This window comes from Alternaria alternata (assembly GCF_001642055.1).
Source record: "Alternaria alternata strain SRC1lrK2f unplaced genomic scaffold CC77scaffold_30, whole genome shotgun sequence".
NCBI lineage: Eukaryota > Fungi > Ascomycota > Dothideomycetes > Pleosporales > Pleosporaceae > Alternaria > Alternaria alternata.
In genome coordinates this window covers 1-24,082 of record NW_017306219.1, presented here as the reverse complement: position 1 = coordinate 24,082, position 24,082 = coordinate 1, and the positions used below count along the sequence as shown (strand labels likewise).

The following is a 24,082-nucleotide window of genomic DNA, read 5'->3' as shown; positions in this document are numbered from 1 at the left end:
GGAACCTGCCCACTCTGACAGCAGTTCATGTCAACAACGTTCTCATTCAGGCTAGCAATTGGTTCTACTGCATGACGGTACTCATTTTAGGAGGAACACTCTTTCTCTCCTGCGTCGTGCGTTCGCATGTTCGGACTTGACCGCTATCGTGACTACCTCAGGTCACGATGCTCTTTCCTCTTGGGTTTTCACTTTCACCATGACGACGCTGTATGATGAGAAGTGACGTCTACCCCACTTTCTGTTCACTGTGTTCGACCGTAGTTCGTATGTTTGTACTTCTGTTATTCTCTTCTTCACTTTCACTGTCCGTGCACGATCCGCAAGCTTGCTGTATAGAACTTTCCAGTCTCGCCAGTCCTGTCTACTACCTATTGCAATACATCGCGAGAGCAACCAGGCTTTTTCTCCCTTGCCACATCGCCGCCACCGCAGATCAATCGTAACTGTTTCGCGACAAGGTACAGATCGCGATACAAGATAACACTCCCAGAAGCTAAAACTACCGCAGCATCTACGAGCGTTGACTCATCATGGCGACTGGATATGCGCCCCAGATGGAGAAGATTGCAGGAATGCATCCCTCTGAGCAGCGCGAGTTCGTCGACGCCAACTCGGTCAAGAACCCGCCCAGCGCGGGCAAGTTTGACAGCAACACCGATGTAACGATGAATACACTGCCGAGCACTGCGAATAGCGACAGTGAGCAACTGCGAGGTCCTGCGGAGATGGAGGGCCTGACCATCATCTGGTCCAGGAACTGGCTCATCGCGGCCTATGGAGCGTAAGTATATCTTCGCTCTCCTTTTATTGCAAGCATCCCCCTACCTAAAGGACACCTTTCCCGTTATCTGATGTCTACCTTTCGCTGCTACGGTGTGTGCAGCAACGCTGACAGTTCAGTATCATGCTCATCTCCTTCATCAACTCTCTCCAACAACAAACCAACTTCTCATGGAGACCCTACGTCACGTCGGCATTCTTGATGCACGGTCTCACTGCCATGACCGACATCGTCGCCAACATCGTCGGAGGCGTATCGAAGCTACCGCTAGCCATGTTCATTGATCTTGTTGGCCGGCCCCAAGGCTTTCTGATGTGCTTGATCTTCATAATCGCCTGCAAGTCCTTCCAATCCAACTGGCATGTAATTGTCTAGCTGACTGATAACTTCCAGCTCTCATCCTCATGGCCTTGTGTCAAAACGTTCAGACATTTTGCGCTGCACAGGTCATCTACTGGACAGGCATGAACGGTGTCGATTACGTCTTCAACATCTTCATTGCCGACACTGCGCTCATGGAGAACCGGCTAACTTGGATGGCATTCACCGGGTTCCCCTATGTCATCAACACCTTTGCCGGTCCCAAACTCGGCGAAACCTACCTCAAGCATAGCACCTGGCGTTGGGGTTATGGCTCTTTCGCCATTTTGACCCCTGTATTCTCCCTGTCGTTTTGTGCTGTCTTCTGGCTCATGGGCAGACGAGCACGGAGAGCGGGCGTCGAAGCACGCGAAATGAGCGGCAGAACAGTCTTCCAGAGCATCAAGCACTGGTCCATCGAATTTGACCGTAAGTCATGTTCTTGTCAAAGTAGATTGAATTCTAACGTGTCACAGTAATTGGGCTCCTGCTCGTAGTCAGCGGCTTTTCTCTCCTCCTTCTTCCTTGGCCTCTCGCAACTTGCCAGCACCATGGATTCGGGTCTCCATTGGTTATATGCATGATTGTTTTCGGACTAATGCTCCTCGTGGCTTTCGTGATCTGGGAACGCTTCTACGCCATGAAGACATTCTTTCCATACTACCTCATGAAGGACCGCACAGTTGTTGCGTCATGCCTGCTAGGCGCCAACGCCTGGATCGCTTTCTAGTAAGTATTTTGGCTTGTCAAAGAGACATGTACTGATGTCGAACGAATAGCTCCTACCGGATGATGTACTCGTCGTACCTTCAAGTCGTATTCCAGCTTCCTGTCTCCAAGGCCGGATACATTACCAACATCTTCAACATTGTTTCATGTACCTGGGCAATCATCATCAGTTTCGCGATGAAGTATACGGATACCTACAAATGGGGAGCCATCATCGCCGTTCCCATTCAAATTACATGCACTGGTCTGTTGATCATGCTCCGTCATCCCGGTAGTCCAATCGCGGCGCTGATCACAGTCGAGGTCTTCGGTGCTATGGCAAGCGCTATGCTCTACAATGTTGAGCAAGTCGCCATCATGATGGCTGTACCGCACGACCAGGTTGCAGTCGCCATCGCCCTCCTCAACGTCACTACTGCTGTCGGCGGTGCCATCGGCCAGTCTGTCAGCGGCACTCTCTGGGCGCAGATTGTACCTAAGAAACTTGTCGAGTACCTCCCCGAAGGCTCGAAGCATCTAGCTCCGATGATCTACGGCGACATCCGGAATCAGTTGGGACTGCCATGGGGTAGCCCGGAGCGCGAGGCTGTAATCCATGCATTCGGTGATGCGCAAAGGGTCATGGTCTTGATGGGAACTATTGCCTTCGCACCTTGCTTTATCTGGGTCGCCATGTTGAAGAATTCCCGTATGAGCGAGCGCAAGGCTCGCAAGGGTCTTCAGGCTTGATCCGGCGTGCAACGGTTGTTCTCCAGGACTAACTCAGGTGCTAAAAGAAAGGTCGTACGGGAGATGATAATTCAGTAGTACCATGGGCGAGGATATGGTTGTCGGGGTTGGACGCGCCGTATACTATCTGGGTGGCTTTGGGGATGGATAGGCTGGATATTTGGACTGTTTATGAGATGCTCTGTGGCTATTGATGGTGTGTTCCAACCTACAGTATATATTGTCAGACAATCCCGACGAAGGAACCGACCATAGCAATCGTCTTTGTTGATATCTGGATTACATGATGACAATGTTCGTGATACGAAAGTGTGGTTGACAAGCAGGCAATACATGCTTTGCGCTTTCCACAACTGGGACCTCTACGCAATAATCTGGGAGTCGCCAAGGACTGGTTACCCCAGGTGCATAGAAAATCAAAGACAACGAATCAATTACACCTGTCGTCCTGGGCGCCACAGCAGGTTGGCCATGGTCGTGATTGATTAGCTGTTGCGAACATGGACGTGTCGTTGGACGTAGGTCGAGCCCCTGCACGCACAAGACTTCGGAATCAGCGGAACACGCCGCCATGACGTTGGACGGATCCCTCTCCCCATCTCACCACTAACACACTTCGTTTCGTCTTAGCACGCGCTACTGGCAGATCTTCAGCCTCATCGTTGCAGCAACGGGGCGCTCTAGGATGCACCCTGCCAACCCAGCGGTGCCCTGCCGGCGGTGAGGCGCCAACGCATACCAACCTCGCCAATTACCTGAGTCGTTACCTCCGTTGCGCTCCACCAGCCACTTGGGGTCCCAACCACGAGCAAGCAACCACACTTCTCACCGAGCTTGTCATGCTTCTTTCTGCATCTGTACCGTACCGTTGTACTTGAAATATTCTCCGATTTGAAATCACTGGCAACAATGCATCTTCCACACCTGCTCGCCCTCCCGCCTGCTATCATCGCTCTTTGCGCAGCAACGCCAGGACTCGCCGCAGAGGAATCGCAATGGCCGCACAACGTACCCCGACACCTGAAATACTTCCCCGAAGACGAAGTCCACGCAAAGCGTGGGCTGAGCGTCAAGCAAAGACTGCAACATGAGAAACCCATTGGAGTGAAGAAGATGAGCATGGACGAAGGCGAGATGTTCATGCTGGACAACTGGATATTCGCTGCCCAGGACACGCCGTCTCAACCACAATCCTCGAGGAGATCAGACTACGACGTCTTTGGCAATGCAACCTCTCAGGCTCTCTCGCCTCTGCGCCCTCTAGCGCAGTCTGACTGGCTGGCGCGTATGCACATCAGAGATATACTGATGAACCGCCAATTCAAGTGCCCAGATGGAACGGCGAGTTGCGAGAGTATAGGCGCACCGGATGTGTGCTGTGGCACGGGAAGCACTTGTATCAGTGTGACCGGGAGCTCGGTTGCAGGCGATGTGGGATGTTGTCCTAGTGGCCAGAATTGCGCAGGCAGTGTGAGTTGCGACGAGGCGAGCGGGTATACGAGTTGTCCTGGGACGGACAACGGCGGGTGCTGTTTGCCGGGGTTCAAGTGTCAGGGTATTGGATGTAAGTCGCTACATCTTTTGTTGACAAGTCCATTGGATTCAAAAGGCTAATTTGAATAGGCGTTGCGGAAGGTACATCGACGTCCTTTGTCCAGCCCTCTACCTCTTCATCCACCCCGTCTGCCACTTCTACTTCGACGACTGCCGCCGCCATTCCAACCACATCATCTACAACCAGCACGACCCCCGAACCAGCATCCACCTCAACCTCGCGCTCCGCATACACTTGCTCAACAGGCTGGTTCTCATGCCCCGCCTCCCTCGGCGGCGGCTGCTGCATGAACGGTCGTACCTGCGCAACCGGCGCCTCTTGCCTCGGCGACGACGACAACCCCTCTTCCACACGCGCTCCAGACGCCCCTGTCCGTCCTACCAGCGCCGCCGTGACAACCGGCGCCTCCAGTGACAACATCTGCCCCACGGGTTTCTACGTTTGCAGCGCATACTACCCGTCCGGCTGCTGTCGTGTGGGCAGGGATTGCCAGACCACGGGCTCCTGCGCTTTACCTCCGTCCGATACTATTGTAAACACCAACGGTGTGGTCATTGTGGCGCCGACGGGTGCTGAGAGCGCGGGAAGCTGTCCTAGTGCGTGGTATAGCTGTCCGGCGGATGCTGGTGGTAATTGTTGTCCCAACGGGTACGCGTGTGGTGAGCAGTGTACAGCGACTGCGAGTGGCCAGAGTGGCGTAACGAGTAAAGCGGAGCCCAGCAGCAGCAGTAGTAGTCAGGCGAGTTTTGTTTCGAGATTAAGTGTCTGGGGAATGGCCGTGGCGTTCTTCGGCTGTGGACTTGGTATGATTGTGCTGTGATGCGATGATGAATTTCGATAGGGTATGCTTATGACGTTATGAGGATGTATGTATATAGAGATGATTTATGTAGAGCCCGATGTATATACGAACGAGTTACACTACCAAAATGACTTGTCCTTTTTCTGTAAAGACTGGATTCTTCTCACTGTGAATGAACATTTGGAGCATACATTCGACGTTCCGTAACCGTTTGAAATGCTTAGTGTACTATGGTTCAACGTAAATACAAGAAAATCAACCATCAATCAACCTGATGGAATATGCCTTTCAACGTTACACAAGTCGCAGTAGAATATATCCGGGAATGAATAGCCAAGCCGCAACCAACATCAATGGCATTGAAAGTACTACATTGCGTTCCCAAGTTCTGCAACAAACGCCCAAAATCTCCAAGCCGTCGTCTTATAACTTGAAGCTTCCCGCGCCCCTCTTCGCAGCCTCCTTGACCTCCTTGCCCTCAACATCAGTAAGCACACCCTTTCTTCCAATAATCTGTACACCACCCTTCTTGAGATCACTGACGAGCTGCTTCTTCTCGCCCCTCTTCTTCTCCTTGCCCTCTGTCTTCTTTTCCACCGGCTTGTTGAGGCCGGCCTTCTTTGCTCTCTCCTTGGCGCGTCTCCGCCTGGACATCTTCTCCTCTCGCGACATCTCCTCGCGGGCAACTGGCATACCACTCTTTGTGACAATTTCCGTCTTCGTCTTCTCCTCGCCAGGCTTGTAGATCTCCTGAGGTGCGAGCATGCTTGCACTGGCCACCTCGCCGCCAGCAGTGGGCCGCGCATCTTCCATTTCGATAGCAGGAGCGTCGGTGCGGATCTCCAGGTTAGGAGCTGCAGGCTTGGGTTTGAAGTGCGAGGAGCTCAGGGAGTCGAGCTTGGCAGATATGCTTTTCCAGAGGCCGGCAATTTCGTCGTGCTCCTTCTTGAGCTTCTCATCCTTGGCTTCGACGAAGTTGGGGTCGGTGGCGCGGAGGTGCTCTTCTTCATAGATTTCGGCGAGACCTTTGCCGGACTTTGTGTCGTCGAGTTCGATGCGGCCGCGGCGAGGACCGGTGGCTAGATCGTCAGGTCGTCGGCGATGTATCTCGTCGAACTCTCCGGCTAAGATGCGGCGTTTGATTAGGGCTTCAATGTCTTCGGAGGTTTCCTGTGTGACGATCGGTACGGGCTTGCCGGCTCGCTCAAACTCAAGATTCTCTTCGAGAAGCGAGTTTAGTGGTCGGTCGGCTGCACGAGCTTCACCAGACAGCTGCCATTCCCGTTTCGCGACGTTGGCCGCTTCCAGCTTCCTGATCTCTTCTGCGATCTTGGCCTGTCTTCGTTCGTGTGTTGATCGCCTCGACTTCGGATCTGCGGGATCTACGTCGGATAGATCGCCTTCGCTTTCGACATCGTCGTCGTCCTCGAAGAGATCTCGGTGTACCTTGGCTATAGTCTTTTCTACGTCCTCTTCGATTTCTTCTTCCGGTTGTGCCTGCTTCTCAGGGAAGTTGTGGGGGTTGGGTCGTCCGCGCTTCTTGCCGCTCTTGTTTTTGCTCGCCTTCTGCGCGGGAGGTGCGAAGAAGTCCTTGTACATGACGTTGTTGGCGTTCATACCGGTATCAAGGCCATCGAGGTCACCTTCCTCGACGTCGTCTTCATCGCCACTATCGCCTTCCGGTGCATTCAGATCTGCATTGCCAAAGGTTGGCCCACCTTCGTCAGACTCATCGTCTGATGCATCCCCTCCAACACCATTGGCCTTGACTTTGGATGCGCCGTCTTCCATAGGATCTGCTTCCCAATTTACCTCGTCATCGTCGCTATCCGCACCCTCCCCTCTCTGATCCTGCTGTTCTAGGAAGTCGGTCTGCTTGTTGAAGTCGTCTATAGAGAAGAAGCCGTCGTTGAGACCGTTGGGGTCGGGTTGGTAGGTCTCAGCAGGTGCATCGTCGGACTCAGCATCAGAGAAGATGCCCTCTGCCCCGTCTTCCATGTCAATGTCCTCGTCGTCCTGCTCTTCATCCAGCGCGTCTTCATCCTCGTCTTCGTCTACTCCATCGTACTCCCAATCCACACCCTCTTCGCCTATGTCCGAGTCGGTGTGGTATTCCTCTTCAGCTTCCTCGATGCTTTCATCGTCGTCTTCGCCGTCGCGCACAGCGACAACTCCGTCTTCTTGGTCGGGTAGCGAAAGTTCGATTTCATCTGTCGTCGCCTCGACAATCTTGCGCGTCTGCTCAAACACCTGATTCACGCCGAATCCGTCCAGATGCACCTTCTTCAAGTGTAAGATGGTGATATCATCGTCGTAACCCCCGCCCCGCTTCCGCTTCTTGCGCAGATCTTGCTGTCGTTGGGATTGCGACGCGCTTACGCCGGCAGCCACCGGGTCCAGGTAGCGTTTGGCGGCGGCTAGGAATGTCGCATTGAGCTGCGGGGTGGGCTGGAGAAAAGCGAGTGGTTTGGTGAGCAGACTTGTGGGCGAAGTCGCGGCGGATGGCTGGAGTTCCATGTGTGGTGGCTGGGCGGAGCCGATTGAGAGGGTATGCGAAGAGATGGATGTGTCGGGCGAGAAGGAAGGCGGCGCCATGCTCTAAATGTCTGTGAGGCGCTGGTGGTGAGTGAATGCGCTGCTGGCTGCAGTCGAGTTCGCGCCTGCCGCTGAACTTTTTTGGTGGAGCTAATGGTCATAGCGTGCGTTAGCCCTATCAAGTTCCGGACCATCTCTTCCGACCTCACATGTATTACACCTCACAGTACAGGTTTCAAACTTCCCGAAGCAACTTCACTAACGGCAACGACTGATGTGTTGGGAATCAAAACGCTTGTTTGGGCATTGTTTGTCATTGCTGCTACGTCATATCTACAGATGTTCGTCGCACCAACCAAAGATGCGATAATTTGCCAACTCGAAGACACACACTTTGGCTTGCAGCCCGCCTTCATACAGTGTGCCAGGGACTCAATAATCTCTTTTTCCTTATTTCATATGATCAAGTGTCGCAAAGATTTTCTTCGAATTCACTTCAAGATCGAAGTACATTGCGTTGGTAGGCGCGGTGACCAACACCGGGCACTTGACATTACGAAGATATTGGCTCCCGTCGGCGTTCCTCAGAGTGGGCTGTTTGAAGAATCGAAAAGCGTCTGCCGCATTGTCTGCACCTGACATAGCTTGCAAGTGCGCCACCTCCCACTTCAGCTGGTAGTTGAGATTCGACAGCAGGCCCATCGTCCACTTGAACATGGAGCCCGTGATAATACCGCGGACCCATCCTCTCATGAACTACCCCGGCATACGATAGAGCGCCAAATCCCACATGTCACATGGAAGATCGACCGCGATGCACGCCTTGACACGCTGGTCGGCTGCGGCTCTCAGTGCAAAATAACCACCCAGCGACTGTCCCACAACGGCAACCCGGTTGAGATCCAACCCATAGTTGGCCTGGTCACTCGAGTTGTTATGCTCGAGAAAGTCTAGTACCGTAGATGTCACCTTCTCATACGCTGGTTCCATGGGTAACCTTTCCCGCTTCAGCAAGATGCCCTGTCCTGGGCTTCCAAAGGTAAGGACTGCATATCCTCTCGGCAATCCGGCGTACGCAGACACCACAAACATCTCTTCCTGCGTGGAGTCGCCTCCCGACAGGCTGATGACCAGAGGTACGCCATTATCTTTTCCAAATTGTGTTGGCACATATAAGTATGCTGGAAGATGTATGCCTTTGCCGTAGGGGATTGCTAGTTCATGGACAGTGATCCTTTCCTGAAGCAATAGAGCTTGCTTGAACAGGGTCTCACTTTTCTCTAGCCTGGTAATCGCCAAGGTTGCTTCCGTAGGGTCGGGCGCGTTGAGCATGTATTGACTTGCACGGCGATAGTTACTTGCTCGCAACAAGGCATTATGGGCCGTGATCGTGTTGCCCGCCTTTTGCGCTTCTTTGCTTAGTTCCTCAGCTTTAGTACTGAGGACTGACCATTGTGTACTCCATGAATGCGGGTCACCGTCTTTGATATGCACCGCAGCCTCCAGAGCTTCTCCGATTCCACAACTCCCATAGCGCCTCGTGCTTAGAATGCGCAGGAACTCAAAGTTGAAGAACTCGGATTTGAAAAATCGATGCATGATGGCGAAGGCCTAATGATAGCTTCCTGGATCGGAAAGTTATGCTTCAAGCGAGACAAATCATCTGTCCGTACTTGGGCGCTTTCGTTAATGCGAAGCATTGGTCAAAATACCGAACACGCCGGTAAGATTCTCATCCTGCACGCTCCTATCAGCGTGTGAGTAAGCAAAACGCACGCGCGAATTCGCCGAACAGGGGTCAGAGTACCAATGGGAAAAAGCAGCTGGAGTGCAAGCACTGGTCGAACCAATGTGTTGGATCACAACTTCACTTTCTCGTACATGTTTTGCTGCAGATTCCGGCGAATTCGACAATGCAGACACGAAAACCATGTGTGGGAGCCGAAATCTCTCGTCCGTGGCTCGGATACTTGCACGTATGTTATCGCCTTGAACAACATCCGCATCTGCATCTGCACTCAACACCTGGAACCCCTCTGCACAAATAACATGACTGCTACTTCGACACCCGACGGCGAGACCAAGGAAGATTTCTCAGCTACACAATACACGCACACTTTAGAAACTAGCTTAGCATCAGAGGGTCAGGCAGACGATGCTCCTCCGAAAGATACGACCCACTACGGATGGCGATTCTGGATGATCATTCTCAGCCTGTGCTTTACTTCCCTTCTTACCGCAATTGAAGCCACTGTTACCGCCACAGCGCTTCCCAGCATCGCCCGTGAGCTGGATTTTCGCGAACTCTATGTGTGGTTCGTCAACGCACTGTTTCTCTCCAGGTAAATTGCACCTTTGTGCTATCAATGTCCTGATATCGTCCACATGACTAAAACCACGTCAGCGCGGTCGTACAACCATTATTTGGGCAGCTGGCCGACGTCTTTGGTCGCCGATGGCCTATTATATTCACAGTTGCTGTATTCGCGCTTGGCAGCGGTATTGCTGGAGGTGCTAGATCCGCTGGAATGCTCATCGCTGGACGCACACTTCAAGGCGTCGGTCTTGGAGGTGTCAACATGCTTATCGACATCATTGTATGCGATCTAGTTCCACAGCGAAAGCGCGGCGCTGTCATGGGGATCGTTTTCGCCTTCTTCGCTGTTGGCTCTTCGCTAGGACCTTTTGTGGGAGGTATACTGGTCGACAGAGCCTCCTGGCGTTGGGTCTTCTACATTGGTCTTCCCGTAGCTGGTGTCTCCCTGATGTTCTTGGTCGCCTTCTTGCAAGTTCAGTACGACAAGGAGATGGCTCTAAAGAACAAACTCAAGCGACTCGACTACACCGGGAACGTCATCCTCACGTTGTCCATGGTATCCATCTTGATTGCCTTAACCTATGGAGGAACACTCCGCCCATGGTCGTCTTGGCGTACAATTGTGCCTCTCGTTCTAGGGCTTCTCGGATTGATTGGTTTCCACATATATGAAGCAATTGGCAGTCAGAAGGAGCCGGTTGTTCCTGCAAGGCTTTTCACCAACTGTACCTCGCTTACTGGCTTTGTACTAGTCTTTCTCCACGGCATGATACTCTACTGGATAACCTACTTCCTACCACTGTACTTCCAAGCGGTGTTATTGAGTAGTCCCACCCGGTCGGGCGTTCAGTTCTTGCCTACTGTCATCGTAGTGCTCCCTTTCGCAATCATTGCTGGTGGCTTGGTCACTGCTACTGGCCGTTACAAACCGCTGAACATTGTGGGCTTTGCCTTTGTGACCCTTGCCGCCGGGCTTTTCACCATGCTTGATTCTGCCTCATCGATGGCTGAATGGGTAGTCTTCCAAATCATAGGAGCCGCTGGTATTGGACTCGTAACCACCTCAACTCTCCCAGCTGTACAGGTCAGTCTTCCGGAAAGCGACGTCGCTTCCTCAACCGCTACGTGGGGTTTCCTCCGTAGTCTCGGCTCCATCTGGGGAGTGTCGATTCCAGCGGCTATCTTCAATACACGTTTTGGAGAGCTGTCCAAGCAGATTACTGACGAGAATGTACGAGCGTTGTTGCAGAATGGTATGGCATACGAGAGGGCCTCGGCTACTTACATTGGCGCATTTACGGAGCCGACACGCTCCGAACTCATCCGAACATACCAAGGTGCACTCAAGACTGTTTGGCAGGTTCTCATTGCGTTCTCAGCTTTGGGATTCTTAGCAACGTGGTTTCTCAAAGAAATCAAGCTCAAGGACACTATAAAGACGGAGTTTGGTCTCGAAACCAAAGGTGAGGCGAAGAAATGATGAGATGTGTATGTTTGTTCCATGTCCATCCTTTTCGTATTTGACATCTCTACGCGGTCTTGTTACTTTTTCAGTACACTCGACTGCTTGGCGGTTCATGCTCTTTCCATATGAGCCAGGGAAAAGATAGACAAGTATACGAGCGTCGTATCGAAACGCCTCTTCAGACCCTCATCTCGTGAACATTCCAGCACCTTTTGCTTTTTTAGAGCGACTGATCTTTCGCGACCTATGACTAGCTCAGTAGTCGTATCAAATACATATGAAATGCGCTCCATCGAAATCGCACGATCACGTTCGTTGAGTGTCTTGGCAAAGCGCCTGAGCCCGTCCTGGAACTCGTCGTACATGCGGCCGGCTACGTCGAGAACCAGACACAGCTGTGATAGATAGCAAGGCGGAGCTACAAAAGAGCCGATGGATACAGTCGGTAACAAGTGAGTGATTGTGTGGCGGAATGTCGCCTTCACAGTTGCGTCTTCTAGGGAGCTAGTCATCAAATCGAGCCAAAATGTAAAGATCCGATCGTAGCCTGTCAAAAGCTTCAGAAAGCAAGACATTGTGCAGACGATATCTGCGTCTTCCACTTCAGCGCAAGTACGATCCTTGGGATCGAGAAATGGAGCATCCTGGGTTTCGACGTCCTTTAGTATTTGTACAAAGGCTTGTGATACTTGGAAGATACGCGCATACACTTCCGGATACTGTATAGATCCGTCAAGTGCTCTAAATTCTAGTCGGAGTGTACCGAGGTTGTGGAAGATGTCGTGGACCACGGAAGAGAGCGTGGCTTCTACAATCGTGCTACGCGCACGAGGAAATATGGTCGCACCAGACCCAAACGCGTCTGTTGGTAAGATGTGATTAACTTCTTGGGCACTGTCTGAGAACGCGCTAGTTGTTGCCGTACCCGAGTCGTCATGATTCCAGAAGTCGATCCCTTCGTCCCGTGGCAGTGGCAGGATAACAGTGTCCGAGGTGGGAGTCAAAAGCGTCCCCAGGTTTGTTGTTGTCCAATTGGGCGGCTCTTGTGATGTAGAACCTTGTACGGGTTCAGTGAGGCTGACTAAATCTGTGGCCTTTGGTATACTAACGCGTTGAAATGCTGGTTGAACATCTCCTTGCGGTCCTCGGTGCATCCGCTCCTCGCCGCCGCCTATTCGAACTGTTGTACGCTTGACGCGGGCTGAAGATACATGCTGAGCCTGCCTGCGCGCATCTGGTGCAAGACTGCCCATTTCCTTCGCACCGGAGCTTTTTGGAATGACATCTGTCGCAGGCGTCCCGGGTTTTGCTAATAGAGGTAGGAGGTGTAAACATGGTAGTAGTCCAACCAGTGCGAGTTAACACGACTTAGTCCCGGTAGTATATATATTGTGCCGCTTATCGCGGCGTGGTGGGAAGGCTCATCATGGAGTGTTCCGATTGGCTCCTATTCCAGATCATGCGCAAGTACGCCACAGAAGGAGAGCATGCCGCTGCGTTCTATGCTCTCCCTCGCGAGGGCCGTGATCTTACCTAGGCATACATAACAAAGAAACTGACAGTCCGTTTGAGATGAGGTACAGATACAGAATATGCGTCGACCGGTAAGCAACGGTCAGGCTCGGGGAAAGTGCGCCTCGGGACCGCAGCTAATGCAACTGCAAGTGCAGTCTAATCGCCAATGTTCGAATCAAAAGGCACCAAAGCTAGGTTGTATGGCGATTGTCAATTTACCCGTACATGTTGGAGTACCGGTATTGGACAACGGCAGGGGTGCTGTTGAAGCATACCTGGAGCCTTCCAACCTTGGCTGCCAGACTGCCGTAAGACATAAGAAACACTGCGCTGCAACGGGCGGATATTGCCTATTTGTTGCTTACCTCGCTACCATCCAATGGGTATACACACCCACACTTCAGCCGCAGATTCGGCGTTTTGCTGCATGTCATCTGCGGGTCGACATTTTCCTGTGTGCATGGCCTTTTTTCGTAGTTGACATGGAGAACAGAGTGTGCACCACTGTTATCCTAAACCCAAGCCATCAGTTCTTGACGTGAGGCGTCAAGATGTCGAACGCCACCCAAATTCAGCTTCAGCACTGGGCAGAAGACCGATTGGGCGAAGTCATTGCAGTGCATGTAGTATGTCTTGTTACACTTGTCGCAGCTGTGACCTTGAGGTTCTATGCGCAGTCGTTCGTTACAAATCCGTGGAAACATGCTGATAACTGGCTGACTCTTGCTGCTGCGGTGGGTAGAATGACATGAGATTACACTCATACCTGAGCTGACTTAGATCCAAGATATTTGCTACTGGCATTGCCGGATGTATGCTCAAAGCTCTGGACTATGGCTTCAGAAAACATACAGTCATGATCAGGTGGCTGCCGTTCACTGTGTTGCTGTACGCTCTCCCGACAGCCTGCAAGACATCGTTACCACCTATCCCAATGTTTATCTGCATGCAAGTGGCCTGGCTAGTCCGCTGCTTGGCCTCTCTCAAAAAGACTTCTCCTCCTTGGCTGCCAGCATCACCATGATTGTGCATAACGGTGCTACAGTTTCTTTCCTCCAACCTTACGCTTCTCTCCGTGCAGCGAACGTAACGTCGACTAGAGAGCCCATTCGCGTAGCAACACCCCGCCGGATTCCGTTTCACTACGTATCTACAGCCGGCGTTGCCGAGCTAACAAATCTGTCGTCGTTGCGCGAGAAGTCAGTAGCGGAACACATTCCGCCAACGGGTGCGAGTGGATATACGACAAGTAAATGGGCAAGTGAAGTCGTCCTGGAGAACGCATCAGCATCATACAAAATACCGGTTACAGTGCATCGTCCGAGCACTGTCGTCGAGGCTGCTGGGAAGCCGGATGATGTCCTGCCGCATGACGCGCTGGGCACTCTGCTGCGATTTTCGAGGGAACTTAGGGCTGTGCCACTGCCGAAGAAGTGGACGGGTTGTTTTGACATGGCGCCTGTGGATCAAGTAGCTCAGCACATTGTAGAGGAAGCGCTTCTGCCATCTACCGGCGGCATTCGATACAAACATATCGCGGGCAGTAAAAAGGTTTCGGCGCAGGACTTGAACAAGTTCGTCGCGACACAAATCCAAGACCCAGTGGAAGTCATGCCGATGGAGGACTGGATCGATCGCGCAAAGGCGCATGGGTTGAGGGAAGATTTGAGCGGATGGTTCCTTGCAGTGGTGAGCAAACCAAGATTCTTGCCTCCTATCTTGATGGGGTCAGATCTGTAGCCATCGGCGCACATAGCATGTTTGTACATATTTGCGAAATGTATCAATCTTTGCATGGCAACTCTCGTGCCGATTTCCGAGACTTGGGCAGTGGTATAGATTGAAGGCTCTCATGTTTCGCGGCTTCAGTGCAACTCCAAGGCCTGGGCAACCTATCTTGCCGCGGCAGCGCCAATGGTCGGCCCCTGCCCCTCGGCTCAGGAACACCGCCACCAACTTCGGGGCTCCCTGTGACGCCCAACCAAACTTATCCTTCACCACATTGTGCTACAAACCAACCTTTCAGATCATGGGTCATGTCCGAAGAACGCGAAAATCAGCTGCCTGCATGTCAAAAATGCAGATTGCGCAAAGTCAAATGTGACCGGCAAGCACCCAAATGTACCAACTGTGCGAAAGGCAGTGTCGCCTGTATCGTTGTCGACCCGATTACTGGAGAGCAGTATGCACGTGATTATATCAGGCAATTAGAAGAGAAGGAGCGCGACCTAACGCAAAGACTTGGTGCACTCGACGATGCAGGCGTTGTCACTCCAGTCTCGACTGAGAGATCGGACGGTTCCCATCCGACACCGGCAGGCCCTGAAACGGCAGCGAGCTCGGGAACTCAAAGCGGATTTGTTGGCGATGGCAGTGGATTAGGTTTCTTGCAGAGCATTCTTTCTGATATCAAATGGCAGCACCATCGCGCACAAATACTGGAGCAGCTTAAGAAGCGTCCTCGCATCGTTAGGCATCGGCCCGTTGCTAAGGCTCTGCCACCGATGGTACAAGCGCGACAATTGTTTGACAATTATTTCACTCGGTTCCATGTCCACCATGCTTTTCTACTACGCAGCGAGATGCTGGACGTCTTCAACCGGGTCTACTCAGTCCCGCCATCACTAGGGAGACCCTCCGCTCAGGACAACTTCCGCCTTTTCATGTTATTTGCAATCAGCGACACAACTAGACATCGGGCTTGCCAAAGTGCTAGTCAAAGTGCTGAACATCCATACGGCTACTATCTTGCTGCTGAAAGTTACCTTGCCAATATACCGCTGATCAAAGGTCTGGACGCTATCCAGAACTTATTGCTCATAGCAAGGTTCGGCATGTACCATCGTATTGGAGCGTCGATATGGGAAATATCCCACCTTTGTATGCGCCAATGTATCGAATGGGGTCTGCATCTGAACGCATATGGCAATCCGGACCCTTTGAAAGAACAACACCAGCGCAGGATATTTTGGGAGTGTTACGTTCATGATCGTTACAGCTCTGGCATTCTGGGTCGTCCTTTCGCTCTACTTGAGTCAGAGATAGGCATGCCACTGCCCATAGATGCCGACGACGAGACGATCATAACATCTGGGACAAATGTAATTGATACCGTTCCGACTGTCACGGCTGTACACCCAAGCGAAGTCTCAATCAACTTGTTCTGCATCAAGCTGCGACGTCTAAGCTCAAGGGTGCACACAGCCTTTTACACCAGTCGCAAATCACCCTCAAGCAGTACTGCAGATGGCACTCGGACACCAGCATTCCGATCAATCGGAAATGTCTACTCGTCCTTCTCTCAGTTCGATAGCGAGCTTCATGCGATACGGGCGTCAGCACCTGTCTTCTCAGGACCCAGATGTCTGTACGAGCGATCTGAATGGCACGACTTTATGTATGAGAAAGACCGCCTTCTGCTTGCCCGTGGCGCCATGCACAACCTTCCGGCACGACAGTTCTCTGGCGCGTCCATACTAAAGGAGATACTGAGAGCGTGCTACATGTCAGCAACGCGTACAATAGAGTTATATGCGAATCTACGAAGCAAAGACGCTATCACTTGGACGCGCAGCTACTTTCAGGTTATCTTCACAGCCGGCCTCACTGTAATCTATTGTGTTATCTTGGATGTCTTGACCGACAACCATGGGCTCTCTGCGACTCATACGGACCCTCTGCGAACAATTCATATCTGCGGCTCACTATTAGATTTCTTCAAAGACAAGATGCCAGACGCAGGGTCTTTTGCGACTGTGTTCAACGTCATAAAGGAAGAGTTTGTGAAAGACCGTTTCGCGCATTTACTACCCTCGTCAGCCAACGTCGCAGCGGCCCCTACTTCACAACACCGCCAGCAGCTCTCAGGCCATCTCTCAAATCCCGAAGTTTTTTCGAGTCATTCAGTCAATGGGAATCCGCTACATTCGGGCATAGGTACTGACGATGGACATTATCTGCTATCCGTCGACGAACAAGAGCAACAAACAACAGCAGATGCCATCTCACTTCGGGACTTTCCCGACATCACAACTGCTCAATTTCCGCAAGAACTTGCTATTGGTCTTACAGACGATCTTATGAACCAACTTGAATCAGGGCTGGGTGAATACGCATGGGGTTCGCTAAATCCCGAGATGAATTGCTGGAATCTTCTTGGTTACGAATAAGCAGGAATATGAATGATGAGCGCAAATTGTTTTCTTGACCAGATCGGTTGTTACATAGCGCCTTCAGTCTTAATATACTCATACAATCGATCTACTGCTGCTATTGCAGTCTGCATTTGCGTCTCAGCCGTTGCAGCACCTACGTGTGGAGTACTCACGACGCGTCCGGTCTCCCAAAGACTACCATATACCTCTTTTGTTGGTGGTTCATGCTCATGACAGTCAAGACCCGCTCCCCAGATGAGACCTTCTTTCAAAGCGCGTTCGAGATCCGCCTCTTGCACGATTCCACCTCTCGCGGCGTTGATCAAAATGGAAGTGCGCTTCATCATCTTAAGTTGTTCATACGAGATGAGACCTCGGGTTTGTGGCAGAAGAGGCACGTGTAGTGTTAGAACGTCAGAGACAGAGAGCACCTCATCAAGCGTCTCTGCCCGTGTGTGCGCAATGTCCTCCCAAGCATCCTTTGGCAATAGTGGATCGTATGAGACTATACGACACCCTAGTCCGCCTTGGAAGATTTGTGCGACTTTCCGCCCGATGTTCCCCATACCCACGATGCCGACCGTCTTGTCGTTGATGATCAAGCCGGAGCAAGTTTCTTTCGGTACCTTGATGCCAACACTCTGTAGCGCTATGATGCGACCAATCTCACGAGCTACAGACATCGTGAGCGAAAGGACTGTCTCGGCGACAGACTGCGCATTGACTCCGGGCGTGTTGAAGATCTTGATTCCGCGCGCTTTGCAGGCTTCTCCATCAATCTTGTCGATCCCGACACCTTGTTTTCCGATGGCCTTTAGGTTCTTGCATGCTTCGACGTCTTCTGTGGTCAGGTACGATCCGCGAATCACCAGGTATTCAGCATGCTCCCTCCACTCTGCGTGCTTAGGGTCTGAAGGTAGTATAGTGTTGAATAACGACCGGGCGCGTTCGATGGCTTGAGGATGTAACGTATCCAGTAGACAAACCGTTGGCTTGTTGACTCCGTTTGGCGAAGTTGAGGATTCGGAAGTAATTCCCGAGTCAATAAGTCCTGGTGCCATGGCGACAGCTACGGTGTGATAGCAGGGTGGCTGATGAGAACTCAAGTAAGTGAATATTTAAAGGCCAGGGCAATGTCGAATTGCAACTGGTTGACAAAATACGGCCAGGACACTGGAACAACACGTGTCTGGATGTACAATGCCTATAGAAATGCGGACACACCAGGTTCTGAAATACAGACAGCATTTTGCCCTACTGGAGAAGCCGACACAGCGCTCACATGCCGAAGGACAGATGATGTGCAGAGTAACACGGCTTGTCGGACGACCACCGAAAGATGTCGGCACTAGCGTCGGAGGATGTCCGCCTCTCCCGAACAGAGTGTGGGAAAACCAGGTCTTTCCCTGGGCTGTTTGGCCCCACCGGTTGGTAAAGCCGAGGCACGAAATCAAGCGCACGATTCAACCTGACTTCGGACGCAAGATGCCGAAGGCGAAGGTCTCTCAATGGCAGCAAGTGCTTTTTGCGATGGGCTCCATGAGCCACTCACAAATTGCCCAGAATGAGATGTTGTAATTGAGGTGACACAGCGATCTCAGATGCGCTCATCAGGGCCTGAAGTTGCTCTCTAGAAGCTGATCTAGACTGGAATGCAACAAGTATGCTGCGAAATCCCTGGAAAGCAGTGTAGCGCATCGATATCATAGTGAGGCTGCTCAGGCATTGAAGCACACATCTCTGCCGTCCCTCATCAGGCGGCTGCGATGCGCTGAATGTACCGATGGAAAATATTAAATATCCCTCCAGGGCTCCAGGCGCACGTTGATGGCTGGTAAGCTGATTCTCAGTCGCAGCCGCGTAGTCAGCCAATTCTCCTTCAATGTGTCTCAGCATCATATCTCGATGCACGTCTTGGGCCATCAAAGGGCATTTAAGTAGTTCCACGAGGCCTCTGACATGGAGTTGGTTCTTCGTTGAACCCGCTGCTGACAATGCGGCAGGTATTGTTTCTTTCCAATGACTTAGATTGACGAAATGACAAAGTAGATCGTCCTCACTGCGGTTCCGGATAGAACGCAGAATTTGCGCGTGTTGGATCAGATGTTGCAAAGCCGTGAAGCCCGTATCCATTGGTGCAGTTCGTGGGGACGAAGGTGGCGACATCATGATATCGCTGTCGTTGAGACAAAATGGCCGATCCATGGCTGTACTCAGGTGCGTGTCCAAGACGTACAACGTCCAGAAAGCTCTACCATTCTGCCTTTTGATCTCGCTCTCTGAAGTCATGTCGGAGATTCGCGAGGTATGCATACCCGAAGAAATGCAACGTGTCATTGCCAGTCCAAGCAGATGCCATGAGGATCCGCCATACGTTGTGTACAGTGAATAAACAGTGAGGGCTGTAAGACATTGTACAACCGATAGATCCTCGGACTGATCGAGGATGCGTGGCATAAGCTGTACGGCTTTGGATGCTAGCTCTGATGCTAGCACTTCCGTGAAGCTGTAGGTTGGAGATAGCAGCATGCCAAGCGTAATACCTGTTCTTACAAGTAAAACCTTATCTGGAGACTCGCTACTTATGATCTCGAGAACTCCATCTCGCTCTGCCGTGGAAACAGTGTTGTAAAGTTCTTCGAGATCGCCGCGTGTTATGCTGGGGAAGGTTGCTGGGGCTGTTCCGAGAAAGGTTTGGAATGCCTCGACAGCTTGATCAGCGTCGAACCTACTACCATAAGGGAAAATCTGACCCCGGAAGTCTGCTATGGAGCCGGAAACTGACTGGTTGGTTCCGGAAGGTATACTGGGATTGGCACCTCCTACGCTTGCGGCAGCGACAAATAACGTTGAGAATGAAATCTCCTGGTTCGAGAACGACTGCCTGTCGGTAGGCTCCGCCATTGCACTCAAGCTCAAGTAGTTGGCTTCATGCATAGCGTTTCGCAAGTCGTCTCCTGGTCTATTGTAAACAACCGATGTTCCAGTCCCGCCATTGCTCGGCGCACGAGGAGTGTCAGCTCTCGTCGAATCGCTACTCCAACTCTGAGTTGTGGGATCGTTGCTGTTGAGGTCGTCGTGCCGTACATCAGGTTGCCGCTTGCATCTACCTTCTAAATGACGGATTCTCAACTTCAAAGACTCGATGTATGAGATAGAAGATGGATCAGAAGCATCGATGGTCGAACCAAAACGTCGCTGCACACATTGTGAAAAGGCTTTGAGACATTGTTGGCATGTTGGTGTTTCGCGGGAGCACTACACCACCTGTCAGCGCTATGTCAATACGACATGAGTTCACATAGTGATGGCGGATCATCCTGCCCTGAGAACAAGAACGGAACATTGGGGGAGAACGGCTGTTGGCAGGTGTTACCATACGTCGTTATCACGCAAGGAAATGCGCCCACCAACCTTCTGTTTTCTCTTCCAACATCTTTCGCAGGCTTGCGATTGCATAGTGGTCATGTTGACAGGTTAAGTCCGAGTTGGGGCCTAGGTTCGAAGATCGAGGTGAAAACGCCGTGGCGAACCGAGGCATTGGGCACAGGACGAGGCGCTAGCGAGTTCGGGTCCCACCAGTCAGAATAACCTAGGATACCTACAACGAACTCAAGTTCGATTGCTTCTAATGGAATGCAAATTGCTCCGAAACAACTGGGCTCCTCAGATATGTGTTTGGTGGCACTTTGCGGCCAGCTATCGAATCCTGGGGACCATTGGTCCCGCTGTTTGGAACGTAAGAACTATTAGTGCCCCACGACCAGGGAGACACTTTTCACGACTATTGGTCTTTTGACGTACTCAACGATGCCGGATATACTCATACAACACGTAAGTTCAGTTTATCTCTATATTGTGAACATATCTTATTGACTAAGAGCTAGCCAATACATTCGTGTGGCCGTTCGTCAGTTCTGCAACAGTAACACCAGCCTTTGTTTTCAAGACATCGATAACTCCAATAGTCCACTCGATTGCAGCTCTATTCGCCTCCTGGTGGGTCGGTTGTTCCATATGCTTGACTCTTGCGCTCAGTTGTGCCATCTCACTTGCTCTTCTCGTCGCTCCACCGAGGAGCAATGGCCCATCTGTCGCTGCCATGACCCATCGCGCTCCCATTTGGCAAAATTTTTCTACAAGATCTAGTCTCGAATGTAAACCTCCTACACCGACCCATTTCCCGTGCCTTTTGCAGGCATTGATAGTCTTCTCGTAGACCTCGAGCAATTGCGGGCTCTCGTACTGACCCGGAATACCTAGTTCGGCGCACATGTCATTGGTGCCAATCAGCAGACTATCAACACCTTCGATGGCTGCTAGCTCTTCAACGCAATCAACTGCTTCTAGTGTCTCTACCATGGGAATGACGAGTGTTTCGCGGTTGCACACGGGGCTCATAGCCTTGGCGGAGAGGTGTCGATATTGGAATTGTGGCATGTTGTTCGTCGACGAACGGTGACCAACGGGTTGAAACTTTGCGGCGGCGACTACGTCTTTGGCGTCCTGTACAGATCGGATGTGTGGGACTATGACGCCCATGGCGCCTCCATCTAGTACACGAGAAACGAAGAAAGGATCTTTAGATGGAACACGAACTATGGGAGAGATGCCAGCGTATAGGGCAGCTATGCAGATCTGACCTAAGACATATCAGCCTCTAGAGACACAAATGTTGGGAAGAATGGAAGGTCAACAAGGGAAAACATACTGGTTGTGTCCAAGTCAAAGGTCGAGTGTTCCATGTCAATGAGTATGCCATCGAATCCTGCGGTTTTCGCCATCATTGGAAGCTCGACACTGCGAACAAGCTTTACAGACAAGGTGTATGCTACCTCATCGCGGAGCATCTTCTCCCGAATAGAGTTATGGAGAGTAAGTTCAGCCATATCGCCGTTTCTGTCTGGTGATGATCTTGTGTTGACAGTACCAAATCGAATGACTAGACAGAGTTTGAGGTATAAGAGCGTCTTGTTGGCCGTCTATTGACTGCAATAAGTAGTGCGACGTAATCCCTTGCACTACGACATCATTTATGATCCTTTCGGTCCACTACACACGGTATCTGACTACCGACATGTTTTCGGGACATGACCGAAGTGCGGAACATGAGTATGTGCTGTGCATGAGTCATGCAGGGTCTAACGGGAGCAAGTGCGCCTGTCAGGGCATCCTTTCCCCGCTTCTACCGCGCCACCTCTCGGGCGACCACCGACGCAAGATGTGGCCTTCGCATCAGTCCCGAGACGCTACAATCATCGGACGACCACCGATAGCACCAAGCTCAGAAGAAATGTCTAGGCAAGTGACTAATAGGGCATCTGGGATCTGGGGAATGTGTGGGCGACACGAACCATCCCCGCACGCTGGACAAGCAACAATGGACGAGAAAACGCATGGCCAACTGTGCATCATATCGACTCTTGGACGACATTAGCTGTTGTAGCAAGGTATTAAGAAGCCGAAGATCTCGAAACGCTATCGCCGGATGCTGCACCGCTCAGACCCTTTCTTCTCTCTACCCGCCATTGCGTAGCCAACCTCCACCGCCGACATCACCATGACTACCGACAAAAAGTTCCTGGAGCAAAGCTGCGAGACTGTCAAGCTTGAGGATGCTGGGCTTTCTGAAGCCGAGATCTTTCTCCAGAGCTATCCTCTGCTGCGAGAGAAGTCCAAGGATGAGCTCGACAGATTGAACAAGGCTGTTCTGAAGAAATTGGATTGGAAGTTTTTGCTCATCATTACGTTGATGCTGTTGATGAAGTGAGACAGCTTTCTTGGCTTCGTGGCTCAGAGTCAATCGACTAACTTCCGACAGTTATCTTGATCGCATCAATGTCTCTAATGCCCGCCTTGCTGGTATGCAACATGACATCCATATGAGCGATGTGGAGTGGTCTGCTGGCATCTCGCTCTTCTACGTGGGATACATCATCTCACAGGTACCTGCAAACATCATCATGTCGAAACAGAAGCCACGCATCTGGATGCCCTGCATAATGCTAGCGTGGTCATCCGTCACCATTTGTATGCCTGCATGCACTAGGCCATGGCACTTCATGCTTTGTCGCTTTCTTGTTGGCTTCACTGAGGGCCCATTCCTCCCTGTGGTGGCGCTCATGACCTCAAGTTGGTATACCAAACAGGAAAGTCCTCTACGGATGGCAATCTGGCACGCAGGAAACATCGTCTCGAATGTGTTCTCTGGTCTCCTTGCGGCGGGCATCTTGACCAACATGGACAATATTGCGGGTCTACATGCATGGCAGTGGTTTCTCCTGTTGGAGGGTATCGTGTCCATCATGGTTGCCATTCCCGGATTCTGGCTTCTTCCGAACTTCCCCAACAACACCGGAACGTACTACTTCACCGCTGAAGAGCAACAGATGGCGCAATACCGCCAGTCCGTGTCTTCTGGTATGGTATTGGAGGACGAAGAAGGGGACTATATTGGCGAATTGATGCAGGCTGTTCGAGATCCATTTACGTGGCTATTTGCCGGCATACATTTCTCTCTTATCATCGCCCAGTCATTCAAAGACTTCTTTCCATCCATCATGGACACCTTGGGCTTTGCAAAGGTTCAAACCTATCTTGTTCAGGCCCCGCCATACGTGATAGCTTATATCGTCACGCTGGTCGTGTCATGGTCGTCTGGCCGTATGCTCGAACACGGCTATCATATCATCGGCGCTATCTCGACAACCCTCATTGGGGCAATCATCATGATCAGCACGCTGAACACAGGTGCGAGGTATTTTTCCATGATTCTTCTCTGTTGCGCACCGTTCGTCGGGCTCAACATCCAGCTCTCATGGGAGACTACAGTTGTGCCTCGTCCGCGGACCAAAAGAGCTGCACTTATTGCGATCGCAAACTGTGTGTCAAGCGTCAGTCATTGGTTCACGCCATATTTTTTCCTCACGAACCAGGAGCCGAGATATGAGACAGGAGGTGGGTGTATCATTGCCGGATGTGGCTTGACTATCATACTGTGCCTTGCGACGAAGTGGTGGTGCAATAAGAAGAACAAAGATTTGATTGCGAAAGAGGAGCGAACAGGGGTGACTAATAGCTGGAGATTTGCAACGTAGGCTGCTAATAGAGGGAGGTTTCGAATAGTCTTCATAGCAG

At 51.6% G+C, this 24,082-nt stretch overlaps 12 protein-coding genes across 12 annotated transcripts; 6 read left to right on the top strand and 6 right to left on the bottom strand.

Annotated features, from left to right (window-relative positions):
• Positions 1 to 77: 77 nt before the first annotated feature.
• Positions 78 to 2,602, top strand: CC77DRAFT_1044522 (MFS general substrate transporter; the record flags this gene model as incomplete). The annotated part of the gene is made up of 5 exons (XM_018527359.1): positions 78 to 784; positions 904 to 1,121; positions 1,178 to 1,573; positions 1,621 to 1,873; positions 1,924 to 2,602. Exons 1-5 carry the CDS (start codon positions 534 to 536, stop codon positions 2,600 to 2,602), a joined length of 1,797 nt encoding a protein of 598 aa, XP_018380056.1. The 5' UTR covers positions 78 to 533.
• Positions 2,603 to 3,202: 600 nt separating this feature from the next.
• Positions 3,203 to 5,094, top strand: CC77DRAFT_1025532 (hypothetical protein). Its single transcript, XM_018526082.1, has 2 exons — positions 3,203 to 4,166; positions 4,226 to 5,094. Exons 1-2 carry the CDS (start codon positions 3,512 to 3,514, stop codon positions 4,975 to 4,977), a joined length of 1,407 nt encoding a protein of 468 aa, XP_018380055.1. The 5' UTR covers positions 3,203 to 3,511; the 3' UTR covers positions 4,978 to 5,094.
• A 67-nt stretch (positions 5,095 to 5,161) lies between these two features.
• Positions 5,162 to 7,618, bottom strand: CC77DRAFT_1025531 (Mpp10 protein). Its single transcript, XM_018526081.1, has one exon. The coding sequence runs from the start codon at positions 7,552 to 7,554 to the stop codon at positions 5,383 to 5,385; it is 2,172 nt and encodes a 723-aa protein (XP_018380054.1). The 5' UTR covers positions 7,555 to 7,618; the 3' UTR covers positions 5,162 to 5,382.
• A 16-nt stretch (positions 7,619 to 7,634) lies between these two features.
• Positions 7,635 to 9,093, bottom strand: CC77DRAFT_1082050 (alpha/beta-hydrolase; the record flags this gene model as incomplete). The annotated part of the gene is given in 2 exon segments (XM_018529349.1): positions 7,635 to 8,242; positions 8,255 to 9,093. The coding sequence occupies 2 exon segments, from the start codon at positions 9,091 to 9,093 to the stop codon at positions 7,945 to 7,947; spliced, it is 1,137 nt and encodes a 378-aa protein (XP_018380053.1). The 3' UTR covers positions 7,635 to 7,944.
• A 585-nt stretch (positions 9,094 to 9,678) lies between these two features.
• CC77DRAFT_974632 (MFS general substrate transporter) lies at positions 9,679 to 11,511 on the top strand. The gene is made up of 2 exons (XM_018535902.1): positions 9,679 to 9,836; positions 9,899 to 11,511. The coding sequence occupies exons 1-2, from the start codon at positions 9,694 to 9,696 to the stop codon at positions 11,289 to 11,291; spliced, it is 1,536 nt and encodes a 511-aa protein (XP_018380052.1). The 5' UTR covers positions 9,679 to 9,693; the 3' UTR covers positions 11,292 to 11,511.
• CC77DRAFT_548513 (hypothetical protein) lies at positions 11,339 to 12,739 on the bottom strand. The gene is made up of 2 exons (XM_018532138.1): positions 12,386 to 12,739; positions 11,339 to 12,333 (listed from the first exon to the last, which is right to left on the bottom strand). The coding sequence occupies exons 1-2, from the start codon at positions 12,609 to 12,611 to the stop codon at positions 11,387 to 11,389; spliced, it is 1,173 nt and encodes a 390-aa protein (XP_018380051.1). The 5' UTR covers positions 12,612 to 12,739; the 3' UTR covers positions 11,339 to 11,386.
• An 804-nt stretch (positions 12,740 to 13,543) lies between these two features.
• On the top strand, positions 13,544 to 14,630 carry CC77DRAFT_1025529 (hypothetical protein). The gene has a single exon (XM_018526080.1). The coding sequence runs from the start codon at positions 13,602 to 13,604 to the stop codon at positions 14,529 to 14,531; it is 930 nt and encodes a 309-aa protein (XP_018380050.1). The 5' UTR covers positions 13,544 to 13,601; the 3' UTR covers positions 14,532 to 14,630.
• Positions 14,631 to 14,771: 141 nt separating this feature from the next.
• CC77DRAFT_1025528 (hypothetical protein) lies at positions 14,772 to 17,021 on the top strand. The gene has a single exon (XM_018526079.1). The coding sequence runs from the start codon at positions 14,828 to 14,830 to the stop codon at positions 16,958 to 16,960; it is 2,133 nt and encodes a 710-aa protein (XP_018380049.1). The 5' UTR covers positions 14,772 to 14,827; the 3' UTR covers positions 16,961 to 17,021.
• CC77DRAFT_1035418 (hypothetical protein) lies at positions 17,011 to 18,006 on the bottom strand (the record flags this gene model as incomplete). Its single annotated transcript, XM_018526934.1, has 2 exons — positions 17,011 to 17,070; positions 17,119 to 18,006. The coding sequence occupies 2 exons, from the start codon at positions 18,004 to 18,006 to the stop codon at positions 17,011 to 17,013; spliced, it is 948 nt and encodes a 315-aa protein (XP_018380048.1).
• Positions 18,007 to 18,493: 487 nt separating this feature from the next.
• Positions 18,494 to 20,439, bottom strand: CC77DRAFT_1000665 (hypothetical protein; the record flags this gene model as incomplete). Its single annotated transcript, XM_018523129.1, has 2 exons — positions 20,360 to 20,439; positions 18,494 to 20,203 (listed from the first exon to the last, which is right to left on the bottom strand). The coding sequence occupies exons 1-2, from the start codon at positions 20,411 to 20,413 to the stop codon at positions 18,494 to 18,496; spliced, it is 1,764 nt and encodes a 587-aa protein (XP_018380047.1). The 5' UTR covers positions 20,414 to 20,439.
• A 382-nt stretch (positions 20,440 to 20,821) lies between these two features.
• Positions 20,822 to 21,834, bottom strand: CC77DRAFT_1054627 (HpcH/HpaI aldolase; the record flags this gene model as incomplete). The annotated part of the gene is made up of 2 exons (XM_018527806.1): positions 20,822 to 21,588; positions 21,657 to 21,834. The coding sequence occupies 2 exons, from the start codon at positions 21,832 to 21,834 to the stop codon at positions 20,822 to 20,824; spliced, it is 945 nt and encodes a 314-aa protein (XP_018380046.1).
• A 308-nt stretch (positions 21,835 to 22,142) lies between these two features.
• Positions 22,143 to 24,082, top strand: CC77DRAFT_974616 (MFS general substrate transporter). The gene is made up of 2 exons (XM_018535901.1): positions 22,143 to 22,711; positions 22,767 to 24,082. Exons 1-2 carry the CDS (start codon positions 22,506 to 22,508, stop codon positions 24,040 to 24,042), a joined length of 1,482 nt encoding a protein of 493 aa, XP_018380045.1. The 5' UTR covers positions 22,143 to 22,505; the 3' UTR covers positions 24,043 to 24,082.

Bases quoted from the DNA above. Each gene is read 5' to 3' on its own strand.
- CC77DRAFT_1025532 (XM_018526082.1), top strand. From the start codon at position 3,512: ATGCATCTTCCACACCTGCTCGCCCTCCCGCCTGCTATCATCGCTCTT. The intron at 4,167-4,225 runs GTAAGTCGCTAC...TAATTTGAATAG, and splicing joins CAAGTGTCAGGGTATTGGAT to GCGTTGCGGAAGGTACATCG.
- CC77DRAFT_1025531 (XM_018526081.1), bottom strand. From the start codon at position 7,554: ATGGCGCCGCCTTCCTTCTCGCCCGACACATCCATCTCTTCGCATACC.
- CC77DRAFT_974632 (XM_018535902.1), top strand. From the start codon at position 9,694: ATGATCATTCTCAGCCTGTGCTTTACTTCCCTTCTTACCGCAATTGAA. The intron at 9,837-9,898 runs GTAAATTGCACC...AAACCACGTCAG, and splicing joins AACGCACTGTTTCTCTCCAG to CGCGGTCGTACAACCATTAT.
- CC77DRAFT_548513 (XM_018532138.1), bottom strand. From the start codon at position 12,611: ATGTTTACACCTCCTACCTCTATTAGCAAAACCCGGGACGCCTGCGAC. The intron at 12,334-12,385 runs GTTAGTATACCA...AACCCGTACAAG, and splicing joins TTCAACCAGCATTTCAACGC to GTTCTACATCACAAGAGCCG.
- CC77DRAFT_1025529 (XM_018526080.1), top strand. From the start codon at position 13,602: ATGTATGCTCAAAGCTCTGGACTATGGCTTCAGAAAACATACAGTCAT.
- CC77DRAFT_1025528 (XM_018526079.1), top strand. From the start codon at position 14,828: ATGTCCGAAGAACGCGAAAATCAGCTGCCTGCATGTCAAAAATGCAGA.
- CC77DRAFT_974616 (XM_018535901.1), top strand. From the start codon at position 22,506: ATGACTACCGACAAAAAGTTCCTGGAGCAAAGCTGCGAGACTGTCAAG. The intron at 22,712-22,766 runs GTGAGACAGCTT...AACTTCCGACAG, and splicing joins ACGTTGATGCTGTTGATGAA to TTATCTTGATCGCATCAATG.